At 59.0% G+C, this 19,347-nt stretch overlaps 2 protein-coding genes across 2 annotated transcripts; one reads left to right on the top strand and one right to left on the bottom strand.

The window, feature by feature from the left end:
* Window positions 1–1,269: 1,269 nt before the first annotated feature.
* On the bottom strand, window positions 1,270–10,287 carry TUBG1 (tubulin gamma 1). Its single transcript, XM_084275613.1, has 11 exons — window positions 10,143–10,287; window positions 9,170–9,282; window positions 8,521–8,688; window positions 7,561–7,629; window positions 6,136–6,215; window positions 5,407–5,533; window positions 4,307–4,393; window positions 3,922–4,071; window positions 2,791–2,943; window positions 2,407–2,568; window positions 1,270–2,003 (listed from the first exon to the last, which is right to left on the bottom strand). Exons 1-11 carry the CDS (start codon window positions 10,189–10,191, stop codon window positions 1,806–1,808), a joined length of 1,356 nt encoding a protein of 451 aa, XP_084131739.1. The 5' UTR covers window positions 10,192–10,287; the 3' UTR covers window positions 1,270–1,805.
* Window positions 10,288–10,502: 215 nt separating this feature from the next.
* RETREG3 (reticulophagy regulator family member 3) lies at window positions 10,503–18,934 on the top strand. The gene is made up of 9 exons (XM_084275554.1): window positions 10,503–10,709; window positions 11,866–11,972; window positions 13,135–13,165; window positions 14,210–14,336; window positions 15,227–15,311; window positions 15,708–15,845; window positions 16,874–16,953; window positions 17,285–17,417; window positions 17,853–18,934. The coding sequence occupies exons 1-9, from the start codon at window positions 10,531–10,533 to the stop codon at window positions 18,284–18,286; spliced, it is 1,314 nt and encodes a 437-aa protein (XP_084131680.1). The 5' UTR covers window positions 10,503–10,530; the 3' UTR covers window positions 18,287–18,934.
* Window positions 18,935–19,347: the final 413 nt, after the last annotated feature.

Below are 19,347 nucleotides of genomic sequence, written 5' to 3'. Positions count from 1 at the left end.
ACTCTCTCTGCAAAGAACTTCCCCCCAGTATCTCATCTCACCCTTCCCTCCTCCAGCTTCACTCCAGCCCCCTTGTCCTGCCAGTCTCTGCCCTTTAACAAGCTGATTCCCCTCCTGTTCCTCTGCTCCCTTCAGGGACTGGAAGGCTGCAATGAGGTCCCCCCACAGCCTTCTCTTCTCCAGGCTGACCCAGCCCAGCTCCCTCAGCCTCTCTCCGTAGGGGAGCTGCTCCAGCCCCCTGATCATCTCCGTGGCTCCTCTGCCCCCTCTCCACCAGTCCCACATCTTTCTTGTACTGGGGCCCCAGCTCTGGACACAGGACTCCAGCTGGGGCCTCCCAGGGCAGAGCAGAGAGGGACAATCCCCTCCCTGAAGAAGCTGGGCCTGTTGTCCTGGCGCTCGGGCCTTGCGCTGGGTGGCAGGGACGGTCTGATCCCCAGGGTGCTGAGTGCAGCGGGGCCTGGGACAGGCAGCGGGGTGGGGAGGAGCAGCACAGCGTGTCCTTGGGGGTGGGGGGGGGGGTGGGGGCAGGGGAACGGGGCCATTCGCTGTGCCCTTTGGCATTTCATCAACAGCGCTGCCAGCGCTCCGGCTCCGCGGCCAGTTCCCCGGCACCCCCTGGCACTGGCTGCCCCGGGGAGGGGGGGTGGGGAGCTGCCCCAGCGACGGGCGCCTCTGCAGGGCTGGTGCCAAAGAGGGCGTGGGAGCCCTGCGCGGCCATGGCGGGCGGTATTTTTAGCCTGCTGCTGTCCCACAGGGTCAGAGGAAAAGGCTAATTCTCACCTTGGGCTGCCTGGGCTTGGGCTGGCTCCAGCACTGCCCTGCACCCCATCCCTCATCGCCTGACTCACAGAGGACAGGCCCAGAGCAGCCACTTCCATCTCTGTCCCCACCCCACCAGCTCCATCAACACGGGGCCAGCCCTGAGCCTGCATCCTTCCCAGCAAGGCCCTGCCTGGGATGCAGAGCAAGGAGGGCACCACCAGCCCCCCCATCCTACCCAGGGCCTCACCCCTGTGAACCATTACGGCAGCAGCCGCACGCTCTGCGGGCTGGGCTGACAGGGCGGCGCCGGCTCCTGTCCCTGGTCAGCTGTGCCAGCAGGTCCTTCCAGTCAGGCTGGCTCTGCCCGGGGCCCAGACAGCACCCTGCACCCAGCCTGGCCAGGCCCACACATCCCCAGGCCGTGCAGGGGAGCAGCAGGCCCGGTTCAGCCCTCCTGCTCGGGTAGCTGCTTCCCTGCTCGCGCTGGGAGCCGCGCAGGCAGCGTCAGTGCAGGAACAGCCTTTATTAAAGCAAAATAACCTACAAAAATATAGATACAGCCTGTGCCCCAGGCCTGATCTGGCGGAAGAGGAACGAGGCTCCTGCCCAGGGCAAGGACTAAGCTCAGCCACATCGCCCCTATGGCCATGGGGGGGGTTGTGTGCACCCAACTCCTGGGGCCAGACCCATTCCAAGCCCCCCACCCTGGGTTCTCTCTCATCCTCCTGTGAGGTTAATTCTCATGGGTAGAGGCTCCCTACCAGCACAGCGCGTGGCTGCCCCAGTCCCAGCCTGGGCCAGGGCACGATGGGGAGCGGAGGGCTGTTTTCCCTGCCCCCCCTCTCCCCCCGCCAAGGGTCTTCAGGGGCAGCGCTGCTCCCTGCAGAGCCGCTTCCGTTGAGGAGCACGGCGCGTGCGGCTCCACCGCGGCAAGGGCAGCGCTGAGGGGTGCTAAACGTGGGCACGGCCGAGACAAGCCCTGCCGGCGTGCGTGGAGGTGGCCGTGGGACCCTCCTGTCTGTCCCCTTGGCAGGGACACCTCACTGCTCCTGCGTGCCCCAGGAGATGTAGTCGGGGCGCGTGGCGGCGTGGTACTCGTCGATCAGCTGCTGGACGATCTCCCTGGAGTTGTCCAGCTCATCAAAGTTGTCCTTGAAGATGTCTTCCTTGCGGAACTGCTCCAGGAAGGCCTCCCGCTTGCGCAGCTTGTCATACTGCCGGCACGTCCGCTCAAACAGCTGGAGAGCAGCACAAAGGGGGTCAGATGGGACCCCACAGGGTGGGATAAGGGGTCTCCACCTCCTCAGGTTGCTGCCTTGGAGGAGGTAGGCACGCAAGCAGCCATGGCTTGGCAGAGCAGCAACTGCCACCCTGCACCCAGCCAGCCCTTGGGATCAACTCATGCTTCCGGGGCTGCCTTTGGCCAGGGAGAAAGGAATCTGCTGCTGGGAGAACAGCCCTGGGGTGCAGCAAGACTGATGGGACCCCCAACCAAACCCAAACCCTCTGCACCCCAGCCCTGCCCTCACCCACATGGCTGCAGGTGAAAGCCCCAGAGAAGCTGTGTTTGTGACAAAGGACAGCAGAACCCCCCCAGCTCTGGGGCTGCAGCGCTGCTGCAGGGAGAGGGAAGGTGCTCACCGAGGAGATGTTGGTGTGGTTTGCCATCATCAGGCCGCTGACGCGGTGTGCGGACGGCAGGTAGGGTGACTTGCGGGACAAAGCCACCTGGATGCTGGCAGGACCCCAGGGGATGAAGTTGGCCAGTTTCCTCTCACGGATCCGCTGCAGACTCTTGTGAACCTGGTGGGATGAGAGCAGCAAGGGGATGGGCAAAGCAGAACGGACCTGGGAGCTGCTCCTCGCAGGGCACAGAGCATCAGGAAGGTGGATTTTGGCAAGGAGCAAGCAGGGAGGGTTCCTCACAGCGAGGGACTAGCAGCCAGGGCCCACACAGGAGTTACCCCGCTGTAGTTCTCAGCAACAGTGTCCTTCCCTGGCAGGCTGTGCCATCCCAACACTCACCTGTGTAGGATCCACCTCCCCCTGGATGATGTTGAGGATGGCGATGTAGCAGTGGTTGGTCTGCCTGTCTCGCCCTGTGGACACCATCACGTTTTTAGGCTGCAGGAGTCTTCTCATCACATCCAGGACTGTGGTTTTCCTCACGCTGGCCACCTGCAAACACCAGCCAGGGGGTCAGAGGCAGCAAGAGTGCTGCTCCCCTGGCTTCCCACGGCCCTGCACACACACACACACACACACACACACAGAGGAGTGGAGGAGGGCAGGTGGACAGAGAAACCCTTGCCCTGGGGAGGGAGCCACGTGCAGAGCTGCATGCAGGACAGGGAGATCCCAAAAAGTCACACAACAGGCGCAGCCAGGCTAAGAACTGGAGTGCCCAGAGCAAGGAGAGCGCGGCGGCGGGGTGACAGCCCCGCTCCAGGCACCGTCTGAGCAGCTGGCTGAGCCCTCCCCACACTCCTCCTGGGGAGGACAGATCACACGCTCGATACCCTTCTCAGAGCCAGCAGCTTTTCAGATTTGCTTCTCTGCCTAACAACAGCCTGAAGAAAGGCACACAACAGAGAACAGCAGGTGTTAGCTGCCAGCAGAACCGAGACGCGCGCGCCGCAGGTGAGAGCCTCTCCAAGCAGCATCGCCGCGGTTTCGGGGGGTGGGGGCTGAGGGGAGGTGGCACTGGCTGTGGATGAGCTGATGAGCTGAACACAAGTGGTGGTGCTTGGTGTAGCTGAAAGGTGGCAATTCCCCCACCTCAGGAAGCAGCTGATGCCTAGAAGCCCACCATCAGGCTTGGCATGACAGTGAACACCAGCATTCTGGCCCCAAACAGCCCACTGGGGTGGCAAGGCTGGCAGGGCTCGCTCTGATTGTTGCTAAGGGTGGCTTTCCTCAGGTACCATCAGCTCTCCACAGCCATCCTGACACAAGCAGCAGGTAGCCCAGCGCCTGCTCGTGTCTGATTCATACCACACGTGGCTGTCACGGTGTGGGCACACGGGCCTGACATGTGGAACACGCTGGTACAGCTCACACAGGCACCGTGGCACCGATGGCATCACCCCAGGAGTGTGGCAGCTCCTCCTGCCCTTGGGGAAGGGGACTGGGTGCCTGGCTGGCTGGTGGCCTTACCGACTGGTCGGTGGTGAGCGGCGTGTAGCCCGTCATGAGGAAGTGCAGCCGGGGCGTGGGGATGAGCGAGGCGATCAGCCCGATGAGGTCGTTGTTCATGTACCCGGGGTACCTGAGTGTGGTGGTGCTGGCTGACATGATGGTGGAGACCTGGTGGGAGGGGGGAGAGGATGGGGTCAGTGTCTGTGTCACCCTGGGGCTGCAGAGCACCTTCAAAACCTGCTGTGATGGGGAAAGCTGGAGTGGCTGTGGAGCACACCCCACCTCACTCACAGCTCCAGGCTTGCCCACCAGCACAGCCAGCACACAGAGCAGGTTCAGACCCAACCAAAGGCAGTGGGGGAAGCCCCTTGCTGGCTTCTCTAGAAAGAAGAACCCTTCTCACCAGCTGGTTGATCTGAGAGAACGACGGGTTCTGAATGTGCAGCCGGTCTGTGGCGATCCGATTCAAGGCCGTGTTGTCCAGAACCACCTGCAAGAGACAAACCAGCTCTGGGAAGAGCCTCAGCCTGAAGACAGACAGCCCCAGAGCCACGTATCTCAGGGCACCAGTTCACCCAGGACAGGCCCCGAGCGCCGCAGCCTGGCGGAGAACCTCTGTGGCAGGTGGCAGACACTGGAAACCACAAGCTGACTCATCTGTGGAGCGTAACCGACACTGTCAATGGGAGCTCTTCCCTCCCAGGCTTGGCTGTGGTTCCCAGTGCTTGCCCAAAAAGCACTTACTGCCTTTGGGCCAGCACCTCACAGCAACCTTCAGCCCCCCCCCCCGCCAGCAGCTCCTGTCCCCACCCTGTGCAGAGGGATGAGTGGTGTCTTAGTCAGGCTCTGGAGCAGGCTGGAGATGCTGCTGCTGCTGCCTGGCTGGGGCTGGTGGGTGCTGGAAGTGATGCTGGGATGGAAACCCAAGCAGAAAGCTGCAGTGCAGTGACAGGGAGGAAGCAGAACTGCTGGGGGAAGAATCTGTGGGAGCCTGGGTGCAGGAACTAAGCAGCTCAGCAGGGCTTAGCACAGAGTCCCTCTCCCTGCAGCCACCACGTCTTTAAGGGCCTGGAGCATCTCCCCTGTGAGGAAAGGCTGAGGGAGCTGGGACTGTTCAGCCTGGAGAAAAGAAGACTAAGGGGGGACCTTATGAATGTTTATCAATATCTGAAGGATGGGATGCAGGGGGAAATGGGCAGCCCCTTTTCAGTGTCTGTGGGGACAGGACAAGGGGCAATGGCTGCAAGTTGGAGCACAGGGAGTTCCACACCAACATGGGGAAGAACTTTTCCCCAGTGAGGGTGAGGGAGCCCTGGGACAGGCTGCCCAGGGGGTGTGGAGTCTCCTTCTCTGGAGAGATTCCAGCCCTGTCTGGACACCGACCTGTGTGCCCTGTCCTGGGGAGCTGCTTTGGCAGGGGGTTGGACCCCATGAGCTCTGGAGGTTCCTTCCAACCCCTGTGAGTCTGTGATCTGCTCAGCCCTTCTGGCCAGGGACACTTACCACACAGTCAGCGTTCTGAGTCAGCCTCTTGAGTGTCAGCAGAGAGTTGTAGGGCTGAACTACAACATCACTCATCTCATCCTGGTTTGGGAAAACCGAGTAGGTCTCCACCAGCTTCTTGGGGTACCTGGTGAGAAAGTGGAGATGCCTCAAGGGTTAACACCCTCCTCCTAACCCCCACCACAAGCCAGCTCTCTCTCTCTCCTCCCACAAGCTGCCTTTGCAGGCTCCAGGGGCTCAGGACAGCAGTGAGTCACCAGCACTGGATGCCAGAGTCGGCTCCCAGGGAGGGAGAGAATTTGTCCCAGCAGTGCCTACCCCAGCAGCACAGGAGCAGGCTGCCAGACAGAGCTACAGGCAAGGCTGAGCCATCCACAGGCTCATTACCCTGCTGCTTACCAGCCTGTTCAAGAGGCTGCAAGCTGCAACAGGCTGGGATGGCAGCTCAGAGCCCACAGCTACAGCCTCCCACCCTCCCCTGAGCAGTGAGGTGGCAGAAGGCAGCTGCCTGATAAGAAGAGCTGAGGGAAGGCAGAGTTTGGACAGTATAAGTCCAGTTTGGGAGGCTCTGAAATCCCCAGGAGCTGTCCCTTGGCTGGGCAGGGTGCCAGGGATTGCACAAGAGAGTGTTTGGGTGGGGGTGGTGGCTCTGAGTCAGCGCTCCCAGCTTGGGCAGGGTGCCCAGGCCAGGCCAGACTCTGCCCTGGGGGAAGGGGACAAGATGCTCACCTGTCATTCAGCCTCTCCAGCAGGTAGGAGCCCAGCCCAGAGCCCGTTCCCCCAGCGATGGAGTGGCAAAGCACAAACCCCTGGAAGGAAGCAGAAGGCAGCTCAGTCCCCAGAGCAGGCAGAGCCACCACTGCCACCTCCAGTGGAGATTTGGCAGCCAGGGCAAGAGCTTCCCCTGGCTCTGTGACAAGTGAGGGGACAGAGCTGAAGCCTGCAGAGGGAGGGGAGGTCAGGCCTGGCTCCACCAGACCACAGCTCCTCAGCCCACCCCTGTGCATCTCCACACACCCCACAAAGTGTGACTCCTGCCCAGCTGCCTGGATCCCTCCCACCCCAAAAGAGACTTCAGAATAGTCCAACATCCTGCTCAGGGGCCAGTCAGGCTCACAGAACGTTCTCCTCCTTTTCTCTGAGCCCTCCCATGCTATTTCCCTCCTTCTAGAGGCCAAACTCCCTCTACCTGACCCCAGGGCAGGGCCTGCTGAGGGCTCTTGGATCATCTGCCACCTTCTTTTACGATGGCATTTTCCCTCCTGCTGTTGCCATGTGACAGTTTGATGCAAACACCAGGGAGCCATCCCTGTCTTCACACAGGAAAGGGCTTTTTCCATGGATGGTGGGCAAGGTCCTGCTCAGAAGCACGTGGCAAAGTGGCTGAAGAGCTCTCAGTACCCCTGGTACCCCTCTGACCACGATGGGAGATGAAGGGAAGCTGCACCTGCCTGTGCTCATTGTGTGGGTTTCAAATCATTTTATGAGGGTTTAAATTAGATATTAGGGGGAAGGTTCTTTCCAGAGAGAGGGGCTGGAACAGGCTGCCCAGAGAGGGGGTGGGTGCCCCATCCCTGGGGGTGTTCAAGGCCAGGTTGGATGGGGCCCTGGGCAACCTTGTGTAGCTCCAGGGCTGGAGGTTGGTGTCCCTGCCTGTGGCAGGGGGGTTGGAGCTCTGTGACCCTTGGGGTCCCTTCCCACCCAGCCCATTCTATGTTTCTGTGGTTCTAAAGCTCACAGCAGCTTCAGGTCTAAACACCAGGGTGCTGGAGGAGAGGCAGGAGGTGCCTTGTTCCAGCACAGCCCTCCCTACACCCAGGGACCTTCACTGGAGGACAAGCCAGGTGTGTCAGGCTTCAGCTGATGTTGGGAAGAGCCCCAGGATGGAGGTGCAACAGGGAAAGGAAAAAGCACCATAATGCCTGGAACTCTTCCCATGGGCTGCATCCTGTGGGCAGTGCCTGGGGGTAGAAAAATGCCCCACTGAGTGCACAGTGAGGTGTCCAGGGAAGCCTGGAAGATACAGCAGGGATGGGAGAGACCTCCTTTGCTGAGTTCCCCTCTCTATGTACACCTAGACTGTGTACAACAAGGGGCTGAGCTCAGAAAACACCAAGCAGGGCAAACAGGCTCCAAATCCCCTGATTTACTTACCTCCAAACTGTCGCTCCCATCAGCCTCTCTGTCTATGATATCAAAAATATCCTCGTGGATTTTTTCTCCCTGCAAGAGAGAGATCAGACCAGGATTTGTTCCTTTCCCACAGGAAATGGAGAAAAGCTGCTCAAGCCTGGGGGTGTTGGGTGGCTGCAGGCTGAGTATGAGCCAGCAGTGTGCCTGGGCAGCCAAGAAGGCCAATGGCATCTTGGCTTGTGTCAAAAAGTGTGGCCAGTAGGGCTGGGGAGGGGATTGTGCCCCTGGACTGGGCACTGGGGAGGCTGCACCTCGAGTGCTGGGTCCAGTTCTGGGCTCCCCACCATAAGAAGGACATTGAGGTGCTGGAGCAAGTCCAGAGAAGGGCAACCAGGCTGGGGAAGGGGCTGGAGGGCAAATCCTCTGAGGAGCAGCTGAGGGAGCTGGGGGTGTTGAGCCTGGAGAAGAGGAGGCTGAGGGGAGACCTTCTCCCCACCTCCACTGCCCTGCCAGGAGGGTGCAGAGAGGTGGGGGATGGTCTCTTCAGCCAGGGGACAGGAGATGGGACAAGGGGCAATGGGCTCAAGCTGCCCCAGGGCACCTTTAGATTGGTTATTAAAGTATTTACTGAAAGAGTTGTCAGGGCCTGGAACAGGCTGCCCAGGGAGGGGCTGAGTCACCATCCCTGGATGTGTTCAAAAAAAGGGTAGATGAGGTGCTCAGGGATCTGGGTTAGCTTAGGATGGGAATGGTTGGACTTGAGGATCTTCAAAGGTCTCTTCCAACCTGGTGATTCTGTATTCTGAAGCCAGATGGGCACGATGTGACCCCACACCCAGGCTGCTGTGAGGTGTCAGGTGTAGTCCCCACTGAATGATGTGGTATTGCTCAGAAACTACGTGCTGAGCCTGAGCTGGGAAGGCCAGGATAAAGCCTCACAGCTGCCCTGTGTCCACACCCAGGAGTGGCAGAGCTCTTTACCTGTGAGAAGCCACTGGCCCAGTTATTCCCAGCTCCCCCTCCGTGCTCCGACAGGTAGATGTTCTCCGGGTTGTAGAGGTTGGCATAAGGGGAGTTGAGGATGGAGTGGATAACTCGGGGCTCCAGGTCCAGCAGCACAGCACGAGGGATGTAGTGCTCATCATCAGCCTTTAAGAAGGAGCAGAGAGATCACCCTGCAGCTCAGTGCAGCTTCTTTCTACGCCTGGAAGTGCTTGTGCCACCCCCTGGCCACAGCAGAGCACAGCACAGCCACCGGCTGACCCAACCAAGCCGTGGAGGAGTCTGTCAGGCAGCATCCATGTGTGCTGGGCAGGAGGAGGGGGGTGGCTCTGCCCCAACGGGCTCTCTGCTTGCTGCTGTTATGTAAAGCACTATCTATGGCAGCCTCAACCTGCTGCTTCTGCCTCCACAACACACCCACTGTCAGAACACAGAGGGCTGGCTGGGAGCTGCCAGGCAGGAGAGCTCAGCAAAGGCTGCCTGGGGTCAGCATCAGCCCTGTGAGGGTGCTGGAGGGGGGTGAAGGTGGCTCAGCCGGCCCTGCCTGAGCTCGCCCCGGCATGGAGTGACCCGGGGGTGGTGCAGCTGCAGCTCCTCGTCCCGGGGAAGGGGCAGGGCCCGGCAGTACCTGGTAGAAGAAGACGTCCTTGCGGTCGGTGCCCTCGGTGGCGAACTCCTCCACGATGCCCTCCGGGCTGATGCCGTGCTCGGCGCAGAGCTGCTTCCAGAACTCGAACCCGACTGCGGGGGGCACCGCGGTCAGACCGGGCCGGGGGCTGGAGCCAGGGCCGGGGCGGGGGCAGGGGCCGGGGGCAGGGGCGGGGTCCGGGGGCAGGTCCGAGGCGGGGCCGGGCCGGGGCCTGGGCCGGGGCAGGGGCGGAGGCAGGGCAGGGGGCGGGGGCCGGGGCAGGGCCGGGGGCTGGAGCCAGGGCCGGGGCCAGGGCCGAGGCAGGGGCCGGGGCCGGGGTCTGGAGCCAGGGCCGGAGCCGGGGGCGGGGGCCGGGGCCGGGGCAGGGCCGAGAGCGGGGCCGGGGCGGGGGGCGGGACAGGGGCGGGGGCAGGGCCGGGGGCTGGAGCCAAGGCCAGGGCCGGGGTCGGGGCCGGGGCGAGGGGCAGGGCCGGGGGCTGGAGCCAGGGCCGGGGCTGGGGCCGGGGCCGGGGTCGGGGCCGGGGCGGGGACCGGGGGCAGGGGGCTGGAGCCAGGACCGGGACCTGGGCAGGGCCGGGGGCTGGAGCCAGGGCCGGGGGCAGGGCCGGGGCGGGGGCTGGAGCCAGGGCCGGGGTCTGGGCAGGGCCGGGGGCCGGGCCGAGCCCCCACCGCGGGTCAGCCCCGGGAGCATCCCCGGCCCGACGAGCCCCGCCCCCTCCACAAGCCCCGCCCCTCCACGGGCCCAGCCCCTCAAAGCCCCGCCCCCTCGGCTCACCCGCCCCAACAAGCCCCGCCCCCTTCATGACCCCGCCCAACCGATTGGCCCAGCCCCCTATAGACCCGCCCCCCCTCCATAGGCCCCGCCCACATCCCCCCCCCCCAGCATCCCGGCCCCGCCCGAGGCGTGCAGACCCCGGCCCTGCCCCCGCCCGGCCCCGGGGCGCCCACTCACTCTGGTTGCCGCACTGGCCCAGCTGCAGGGTGATGATCTCCCGCGGCATCGCGGTGGAGGCTCCGCTCCTCTCCGCTCCTCTCCGCTCCTCCGCCCGGCTCCCCGCTACCCCCGCCGCGTCTCCCGCCCGGCGCCAACGGCACTGCGCATGCGCCCGGCGCACTTCCGGAGGTGGTGGGGGGGAAAGCACCGCTCTCTCCCGCCCCCTCCCAGCACCCTGGCAACGCGCATGCGCTCTTCCAGAAGACGGCAACTGCGCCTGCGCAAAATATGGCGGCGCCCTTCTCAGCGCTTCCCCCGCCAATGGGCGCCGCCATGTTGGCGGTGTCGGCTTCTTGCCGTGCCTGCGCGGGCGGGAGGGCCGGATGTTGATGCCCGTGCGGGAGCCATGGCGGCGGCGGCGGCGGGGCCCGGCGAGCGGCAGCGGCGGGTGCAGGAGCTGAGCGCGGCGCTGCGGGGCCGGCTGGGGCCTTACGAGCCGCTGCTCAGCGCCGCGCAGGCCGCGTTGGTGTGGGAGCGGCCCGGGCGCAGCGCGCTGTGGTGGGGGGCGGCGCACGGCCTGTTCTGGTGAGCGGGGGAGGTGGGGGGGGGTGGGGGGGGAGCCGGGGGAGCCTCGGCGGGGGGCCCGGGCTGCGGAGCGGCCTGTCAGGGGGAGAAACGGCGGCCGAGCTGCGGGAGGCTTCGCTTTCCGCCGCAGTCGCGCTGCCCTGATGGGGATTCACCCCCCACTCCGTGTGTCCCCCCCCCCCCACCACCCCCAGGCAACAGGACCCGGGTGTGCGCGGGGGGCTGGGGCCTGGCCTGGGGGGTTCTGCTGCTCCCCGAGGCTTGTGAGCAGCCTGGCCAAGGGAGGATCCCCTCAGCCGGGCCTGGGAGCCGCTCCCGTGCCGGCTCAGCCCGGGCGCAGGTGCCTGTCACCCGGCTGGGTGCTGCTCTCTGTCCCCCTCCGCCTGCTCCTCCCTGCTCGCCGGCAGCTCGGAGCTCATCAGCAAAGCCCAGGCTGCCCCGGGGGCAGGGAGGAAGGGCAGCAGGCTCCTCTCGGCCGTCCTGCCGCCAGCTGCTCGGCAGATAAGGGAGCAGCTGCCTGATAAGCCCTGTGCCGGGCAGTGGAATGCTGACCGCTTAGAGCTTCCCCAGCCCTATCCCAATGCCCTGGCTTTGGCTGGGATGGAGTTCATTTCCCTTCCCAGCAGCTGCTGTGCTGGTTTAGGGTGAGAATAGCCGGTAGCAGTGTTGTTAAGGGGTGTTTATACCTTTCAGCTTCTCACCCTGCTTGATGTGTGCGAGGTGGGGAGGGAACCCAGCCCAGCTCAGCCCAGCATGCCAAGGGGGAATGTTCCACACCATCATGCCCAGTGTATACTGGGGGTTGGTGGGGAGCACCGTGGCTCTGGAACTAGCTGAGCATCAGTTGGTGGGTGGTGAGCAGTTTGGCTCTGCCTTCCTTGTCTCCTATTTTCTTTCATCATTTTTATTATTCTCTCCCTTTTCTACCCTATTAAACTCTCTCAACCAACACCTTTCACTTTTTTTTACTCTTCCCTTGATCCTTCTCCCCATCCCACCAGGGTGGGGAAAGCCAAGTGGCTCCCTGGTGCTTAATTAATTACAGGCTGGGGTTAAACCACGATGCTGGCTGGTTGGTTTGGAGTTAATTCAAGTCACCTCTTCTGCAGGTCACACAGAGCTGCTCAGCACCAACTGATTTGTTTCTTCCCTGCAGGTTCTTTGCTCTGACTTCTCTCCGCTTGCTCTTCCTGGTTGCATTAACCCTCATAGTGGTAGTTTGTGTAGATCAGTGGAAGAACAAAATCTGGCCTGAGATTGGAGGTAAGTTGCAATGTTTGAGTTACCACCAAATCAAGCCCTGTTTTTTTTTAAGCCCTGGGGGTGTGTAGGCTCTGCACTGCCTGAAGTTAAACAGTTAAAAGCCTGGAGTTCTTGCTTTGTGAGTCTAGAAGGAGACATATTCTTCCTGGAGTTGGGAAAATCCTAACCTCTGTGAACATAAGAAGAGCTTTTCATGCTTGTGACACTGGTATTTGCCTCACCATCTCCATCCATCTGGTGTACGTGGAGCAGTGCAGGTTCTGAAGCAGTGATTCACCTTCTGAACATCCAGTGCAGTGGTGAGAAAGGGAGGAAAACATGGAATATGTCTGGATTATTCCTCAAAACCAGTAACGACAAGCCAGCTTCATGGTTTGGGAATGAAGATAAACCCTGTCCTTGCTGCTGGATGGAGATTTCTTTGAAAGCAGAGGTGCCTAAAGGGCTGTTAATGAAATTAGTCTGGAGCTTTCAGTAAACAAAGCTGGTTTATCTGCTGTCTGTGATATTTATATCCTCATGAACACTCCTCTTCTGGGCAGCACAGGAGTTCAGTGTGTGGACAGGTTGGTTTTGCAGTGGCATGTGTGGTTCCCTGCCTAACTAGCAAGTCTCCCAGCCCTCTGCTCATGCTCTCTAGCAGTTGGGAAGATGTTAGGGCTTCTCCAGCAGCAGCTTGGCTCAGGCTCTGGTAGCTGAAGCGCTGCGGAAGCGTCTGTCTGGCTCCCTCCTCAGCTCAGCTTTGATTTGTGGGGGTAACTGGTACATCCCTGGGCTGCTTTTCACATCCCAGCCTGGGTGAGGGAGTACCAAAAGACTTCAATCTCTGCTGCTGCTAAGCAAGCAAGCAGCAAGCTGTTGCTCCTTCACCATCTGGGTGTGTGGGAGGTGGTGGTGGTGGGGGGGAGGATTTGCCAATCCCTGTCACTGTCACCAGGCAGTGCCCCCAGTTGAGGGGCCATGGGGACACTCTCCTGCAGTCACTGCAACACCTACATGTTCAAAACAGGTTCTGGAGTGCTGCATCTCTGGTTCTTAATTGTAATTAACGTCCTGTCCAGGTATTCCCCAGCTCATTTAATCTGTACTTAAATCCCCAGCTCTAAACCTTCTCCTGGCAGATTCCTTGCAACTAATGCAGTGTCTGTTCTTAATATTTTAGTGGCAAGACCTGATGAATTAGACAATGAGAGGTAGGAAACTAATTGACTCCTCTGCTGTGATACCCTGTAATTATTACCTGCACGTGCTTGTAGCTCCTGGAGTGAGGAAGGAAGGTGGGGGGGGGGAGAAGGGAGCTACTTTGTGGAGGGAGGATGGAGCCTTGTTCCCTGTTTAAACCCTTGTGACAAGGTTTTGACTTGCCCCAGCTGCTGTGTTTGTTGTTCTTTGCCCTGTGCTGACCCCCAATAATGCTTCCTCAAGTTCCCCTGCCCCTTTCTCCCCCTGCTCCCCCCACTCAGGGCTGCTCCCCTCACAGCAGTTCCTTTTGTAGGTGCCTCTGGGAGGAGGAAAACGAGTTCCAGCAGTAATGAAGTCGTCTCAGGCTCCATGGGGAATGTTTATAGGCTTGTCCCACAAGTTGTTACTGCATAGCTCTGATCTGACTGCAGCATTAATAATGGGTTGAGAAACAGCAGGGTGTTGTCTTACTAATAACACCTTCCTCTCTCTCTGGGCACACCTTGCTGCTGGGCCCCCAGTTAAATCACTTGAGCTTTTGCCAAATGAGAAGGCTTTTAATTTATTTAATTATTATTATTTATTTTTTGGCAAGAGGCCTTAGTACAAAAGGAAATGCTCCCCCTGACCTGCCAGTCCCTGCAACTAGCAGTTAAGAAGCACTAATAGAACTTGCCAAAGGCAATGCCCCTGAACTAACCAGATGTATTGGGGTATAAGGCTGTGTGTGAACCTCTTGCTGGGTTCTTGGGGGTTGCAGCTCACCAAATAAATGCAGAAAAAAGCAAATGGATTCACTTGTTTTGCTGCTGCAACTTCCCCCCAGAGGCATGGAAACTAGTGTAAACCAAAAGAGGGAATGGCTGCAGTTACTGCCATGGGGGAACTGGGGTGCTTTGCAGATGGGAACACAGGGTGCTGCTCTGAAAGGCAGGCTGGCCCTGCTCTCTAGAGCCAGGTGCTGAGGGAGAAGAGAAGGTGGAATTGAGACAAGTGCTTGTAACTTCTGTGTAGATGCAGTAATACCTGTTCCCCAATTCTTCCCTCTGCTGCAGCTGGGGCTACGTTCACCCTCGGCTGCTCGGGGTGCCAGAACTCTGTCACCACTTGGCTGAAGGATGGGTGGCTGGGACTAACTTCTTCAGTAACCTCTTTGTTTTCAAGAAACAAAACCCTGGAAAGGTAAGAATGGCCAGACCTCAGCAAATAAAAAGGTTTGGTGTGGAGCTGCTGGTGTCCTTTTGTGGTGGCCTCAAGCACTGGGGCATGGGAGGTCACCACAGGGAGGGGTGGGGGTGTCTCCTGCAGCAGTGTGGCTGTGAGAAGGTGGAGAGGGATGGGGGGTAGAGGCAGAATGGTCTGGTTGTGGGAGGAGAACACGAGTGTCAGCATGTTGAGTGTGCTGGCCAAGTGATGGTGCAGCTGCTCCTTCTGGAGGCTTCTGGCTTTTTGAAGTGTCAAACTCATCTCCCTGGTTGGATTTTAACAGGTTGAGAAAGTATGTCAAGCCTTTTTTTTTTTTATCCTTTCCCATTTTTCTTCTTTTTTCTTCTTTTTTTCTTTGAGGCTTATGCAAAGAGGAACCTGGAACAGGGTGGTACTGTCCTCTGCCTTTTCACCCCAAAGATTGTTTCATAGAATTACTGGAAAAGACCTCTAAGATCATCCAGTCCAACTTCCCCCCCCTACCACCTGTATTTTGTCATCTTTAGTTCCCTCCTGCTTTTAGCATACCCACCCTGGGAAGCTCTGTGTATTCCAAGGCAGAGGTCTTGCTGTGCTGCCTGTTGCTCTGAAGCCAGATACATCCCATGTCCATGCTGGTCCTAGAATTATAGAATCATGGAATGGTCTGGGTTGGAAGGGACCCCAAGGATCACAGAGTTCCAACCCCCTGCCACAGGCAGGGCCACCAACCTCCAGGCCTGGATCTAGAGCAGGGTAGCTGGACTCTAGGGAGGCTCCACTGTCATTAGAATGATGATGATGTAGAATCTGCAGAGAGCAAGAGAGTCAAGAACTGAGCGAGTCCACTGATAACCATGGAAACTCACTGTCTCCCATGTCTTCAGTTTTGCCTTCTAGCATGTGGAGTCTTTACTTTCCTGGCTGTCCTGGGCCGGTATATCCCTGGGCTCTTGCTCTCCTACTTGCTGTGTAAGTAACCTCTGTGCCAGTACAGCCTCAGAACTGGAAAGGGGCAGAGAAGGGTGGGATCTGTCTGAGGGATGGGGCTCTTCTGCTCCAAACAAAAGCTTGTGTGAATGGCTTTAGGGTTCAAAATAAGACATTCTGCCTGGAACACAGAATTCTTTACCCACTACTTGATGGCCTCTGGTCCAGAGGGAACACACTTGAGTGCTGAGTAACTACAGAGCTGAGCGCTGATGAGTTGGTCTCTGGGTGGTGTTACATTAGCAGAGGTGATGGCACCAACTCCAACTGCCTCCAGCGCTCTGCATGTGTTCCACTGCATCCCAGGGTGGGCAAGGGGGTTTGCCAAGGAGAATCCTGCTCAGACTTCTAATCTGCATTCCCACTTCCCCCCCCCAGTGCTGTTCACCCTGCTGTGGCCCCTGGCTGTGTACCACAGACTGGGGCAGCGCGTGTACCTGAGGCTGGAGCCGGCTCTGCAGCGGCTGGACTTCAGTGTCCGAGGCTACATGATCTCAAAGCAGAGGGAGAAGCAGTGTGAGTGTCTGTGCTGTGGTTCTGACCCTTCTAGGACCTCAAGCAGCCTGTGAATCCAGCCCCTGGGCTTGGGGTGGGATGGGGTTGTGCGTGGGGTGCGGTAGCTGCTCCAGCGCCCTTGGTAGGGAAGGGAGCAGAGTGGCTCTGCCTCTGCAGGCAGCTCCCTCTGAGCAGTGGGTGTAAGCTCTTGGCAGTGCTGAGCTGCTCTGTTTCTCTGCTGCCAGAACTCTCTGTCCCATATTGCAGTTGTGCTGGGAAAAGAGGAAGGGCTCTGAGCAAGGCAGCTGCTAAACATGTTCATCTCTGTGAAAGACCTGCAGCAGCCCGAGCCAGAAATGATCAGAGAATCACAGAATCACAGGGGTTGGAAGGGACCTTGAGAGATCATCTAGTCCAACCCCCTGCCAAAGCAGCTCCCCAGGACAGGTCACACAGGTCGGTGTCCAGATGGGGCTGGAATCTCTCCAGAGAAGGAGACTCCACACCCCCTGGGCAGCCTGTCCCAGGGCTCCCTCACCCTCACTGGGTAGAAGTTCTTCCCTATAGTGGTGCAGAACTCCCTTTGCTCCAACTTGAGGCCATCACCCCTTGTCCTGTCCCCACAGACACTGAGAAGAGGCTGCCCATGTCCCCCTGTGTCCCACCTTTCAGATATTGATAAACAGTGATCAGTGATCAGATCCCCTCTCAGGCTTCTTCTCTCCAGGCTGAACAGCCCCAGCTCACTCAGCCTTTCCACACAGGGGAGATGCTTCAGGCCCTTCATCATCTCTGTCCCTCTTCTGGACTCTCTCCAGGAGATCCCTGTCTTTTTTTATCCCAGGGAGCCCAGAACTGGCCAAAATACTCCAGGTGGGGCCTGACCAGGGCAGAGCAGAGGGGGAGGATCACATTGCTCTGCTGAGGAACAAAGCAGGCCGTGTTCCATTACATCCAGACTTGCCAGTTCAGGGGTTTTCTGCCTGGTGGAAGGCTGGGACTGTACACCCCCTGTGCTAATACTCAGCTTTGCCTCTGGTTTCTGGCAGTGCGCCGCAGATCCATTCACCAGGAGGCTGCGGGCGATGGGAGTGACAGTGAAGAGGAGCTTGCTGCCTTCTGCCCCAAGGTGATGAAGTGGCTCTGAAATACAGAGCTGAACAGAACAAACTCGCCGTGCTGTGAGTGCATCCAGCAGGCTGTAGCTGAGCTGTGATGGAAAATCAGAGGAGGATGTTGTGTTCTCCTTTTGGAGAGGTGTTTCTGACTCATACCAGTGTGCCCAGTGCTGCTTAATGCTCACTGCAGTCCCCTAGGCTGGGCAGTAAAGAGGGAGGTGAACCTCTGATACCAGCCTTGAGGACTGGTTTAACTGGTGGCCACTGGACTGTGCTTTGTCTTGAGGCACCCAAATAACCTTTCTGGTGTTGAGGCTTTCCATTCTGTCTCCTGTTTCAAAGCTGGATGACTCTGTGGTTGCCAAGGAGCTGACCATCTCCGACTCGGAGCACTCGGATGCTGAGGTTTCCTACACAGAGAGTGGGATGTTCAACCTTTCCAGGGGCCAGACCCCTCTGACAGAGGGATCTGAAGGTGAGAGGAAACAGGGAGGTGTGGAAGGCTGAGCAGGCATTGTGTGTGGGATGGGAGATGTTTTCATTGCTCTCTGTCCTTGAGGTTGAGCTGTTGGATGTCTGTCTCGCTACAGTGAGATGCAGCTACCTGTTTTCTCGCAGTGGAGCTTCCTCCTGCACTCCTGTGGTGCTTTAATAGAGCAACAAGAGCTGCTCTTTGATGGCAGATCCTGCTCTGCCTGTCTCTGGCTGTAGGGATACAGGTCGTGGTGTAGTGTCTGGGAGCAGGTGCTTCCCTCTGCTTCAGCATCCAGGGGGAGAGTGAAGAGCGTTGGGGCTGTGAGGGACCAGAGACAGCTGGTGTTGGGGAGGTGATGTCCAAGCTGTGCCATGCCATGCCAGCCTTGCCTGCAGCGTGTCCAGTGTGTGCTTAAAGCTTTTCCTCCCCTTCTAGACCTGGATGGCCACAGTGACCCAGAAGAATCATTTGCCAGGGATCTCCCTGACTTCCCTTCCATAAACCCCGAGTTGACTGGCATGGATGACGAAGATGATACCAGCATCGGGATCCCCAGCCTGGCTTATCGCCCACAAGTGACTGAAGAGCTCCATCTCCCTTATGACCAGGAAGAACCTGGCACACTGCCATCTGTACACAACCTCACTAACAACATAGCCGGGTTCGTCACCAGGGGGATGATACAGCTGGCGCTGTCAGGAGCCCCACAGCCAGGCTCCTCCCGCAGCAACAACCCCCAGAGAGGAGCAAAGACTTACCTGAGAACAGCCAGCTCTGACTTGGACACTGATGCAGAAGGGGATGACTTTGAACTGCTGGATCAGTCTGAGCTGAACCAGCTGGATCCCGCTGGCTCACGGGGCCAGTAAGGAAATCCCACCGCTTCCCTCTGGTTTTCTATTGTGCATCGTGGAGGGGAATCCTGGAAGCAGAAGCCTTGCACAGTTATCTAGATGGTCTCCTGGCTGGGAACACCTGGCTGGGAAGACCTGGCTGGGAACACCACTGTGACTTGTGACTCTGTAGCCTCGCTTGGATTTATAAAACAAAGGACACTCACTGGTAATTGTTAGGGAAGAGAGGTTGATGTGATCGCTCCACAATCACCCATGCGTTGCCCTGCACTGTCTGCCAGGATGCTGCTTGCTCCAAACTTCCTCCCCTGAGACAATAACTCTGGTGGCTGCAGCTCTAGAGCCTGACTTAGCCTCACCCAGAACAATCGTGAAGCCAACCATCCAGGGCTGATGGGTGACCAGGGGAAACGGGACTGCTTCCCCCTCAGACTTAAGGTCTGGGACTTGATGCAACTCTTTGTCTTTTAAGACAACCCACTCCCAAAACATGCACAGAATCCATGTCTTCTTTCCCAGCAATATCCAGCTCCGGGTAGAAACGACCCCCTTGCTCCTCCTGTGGACACTATGGTGTGTGGCCACGACGTTTGTATTTGCTCAGCTCCTGTTCCAGCTTTCTAGTGATGCTGTTTTGTAAGAGACGTGATGGCAATAAGACATCTACTGTGATCACTGGAGTCCTGCAGAGATCACCCATGGGTGGTGGCTGCTCTTGTCTTGCTTTCCTAAACAGAGTTCAGGCTTTGCCCCATCTCCCCTGTGCTTCCCCCTCCTCAGCACACTGTGCTCCCCAGGGAGCTGCTACCCAGCAGGGCTGGTAGGAGCCACACAGGGGTCACCAGCCCAAGCCAGGGGTGACTGAGCAGCATGTTAACAGAGCAGCAGGTGGGGAGAGCAGGTCTGCCCTGCCTGTGTGCCCCCCTGGCACCCTCCTTGTCCCTGAGCTTTTCCCTTGCTGCTTCTAAAGTGCAGTGCCTGGCTCTGATTGTGTTTGTGTGAGGATCTTGACAGGCTGGAGAGGGGGCCCAGGTGAACCTCATGAGGTTCTGCACAGCAGAGTGAAGGGACTTGTG

This window comes from Gallinula chloropus (genome assembly GCF_964237585.1).
Source record: "Gallinula chloropus genome assembly, chromosome: 26".
Classification (NCBI taxonomy): Eukaryota; Metazoa; Chordata; class Aves; order Gruiformes; family Rallidae; genus Gallinula; species Gallinula chloropus.
This window is presented reverse-complemented; position numbering and strand designations above follow the sequence as displayed.

Excerpts from the sequence above, each read along its gene's own strand:
- TUBG1 (XM_084275613.1), bottom strand. The coding sequence starts at position 10,191 with ATGCCGCGGGAGATCATCACCCTGCAGCTGGGCCAGTGCGGCAACCAG. Across the intron at positions 9,283-10,142 it reads GGGCCAGTGCGGCAACCAGA|TCGGGTTCGAGTTCTGGAAG; the intron begins GTGAGTGGGCGC and ends TGCCCCCCGCAG. Across the intron at positions 2,944-3,921 it reads CGCTCACCACCGACCAGTCG|GTGGCCAGCGTGAGGAAAAC; the intron begins GTAAGGCCACCA and ends TGGTGTTTGCAG.
- RETREG3 (XM_084275554.1), top strand. The coding sequence starts at position 10,531 with ATGGCGGCGGCGGCGGCGGGGCCCGGCGAGCGGCAGCGGCGGGTGCAG. Across the intron at positions 13,166-14,209 it reads GATGAATTAGACAATGAGAG|CTGGGGCTACGTTCACCCTC; the intron begins GTAGGAAACTAA and ends CCTCTGCTGCAG. Across the intron at positions 16,954-17,284 it reads TTGCTGCCTTCTGCCCCAAG|CTGGATGACTCTGTGGTTGC; the intron begins GTGATGAAGTGG and ends CCTGTTTCAAAG.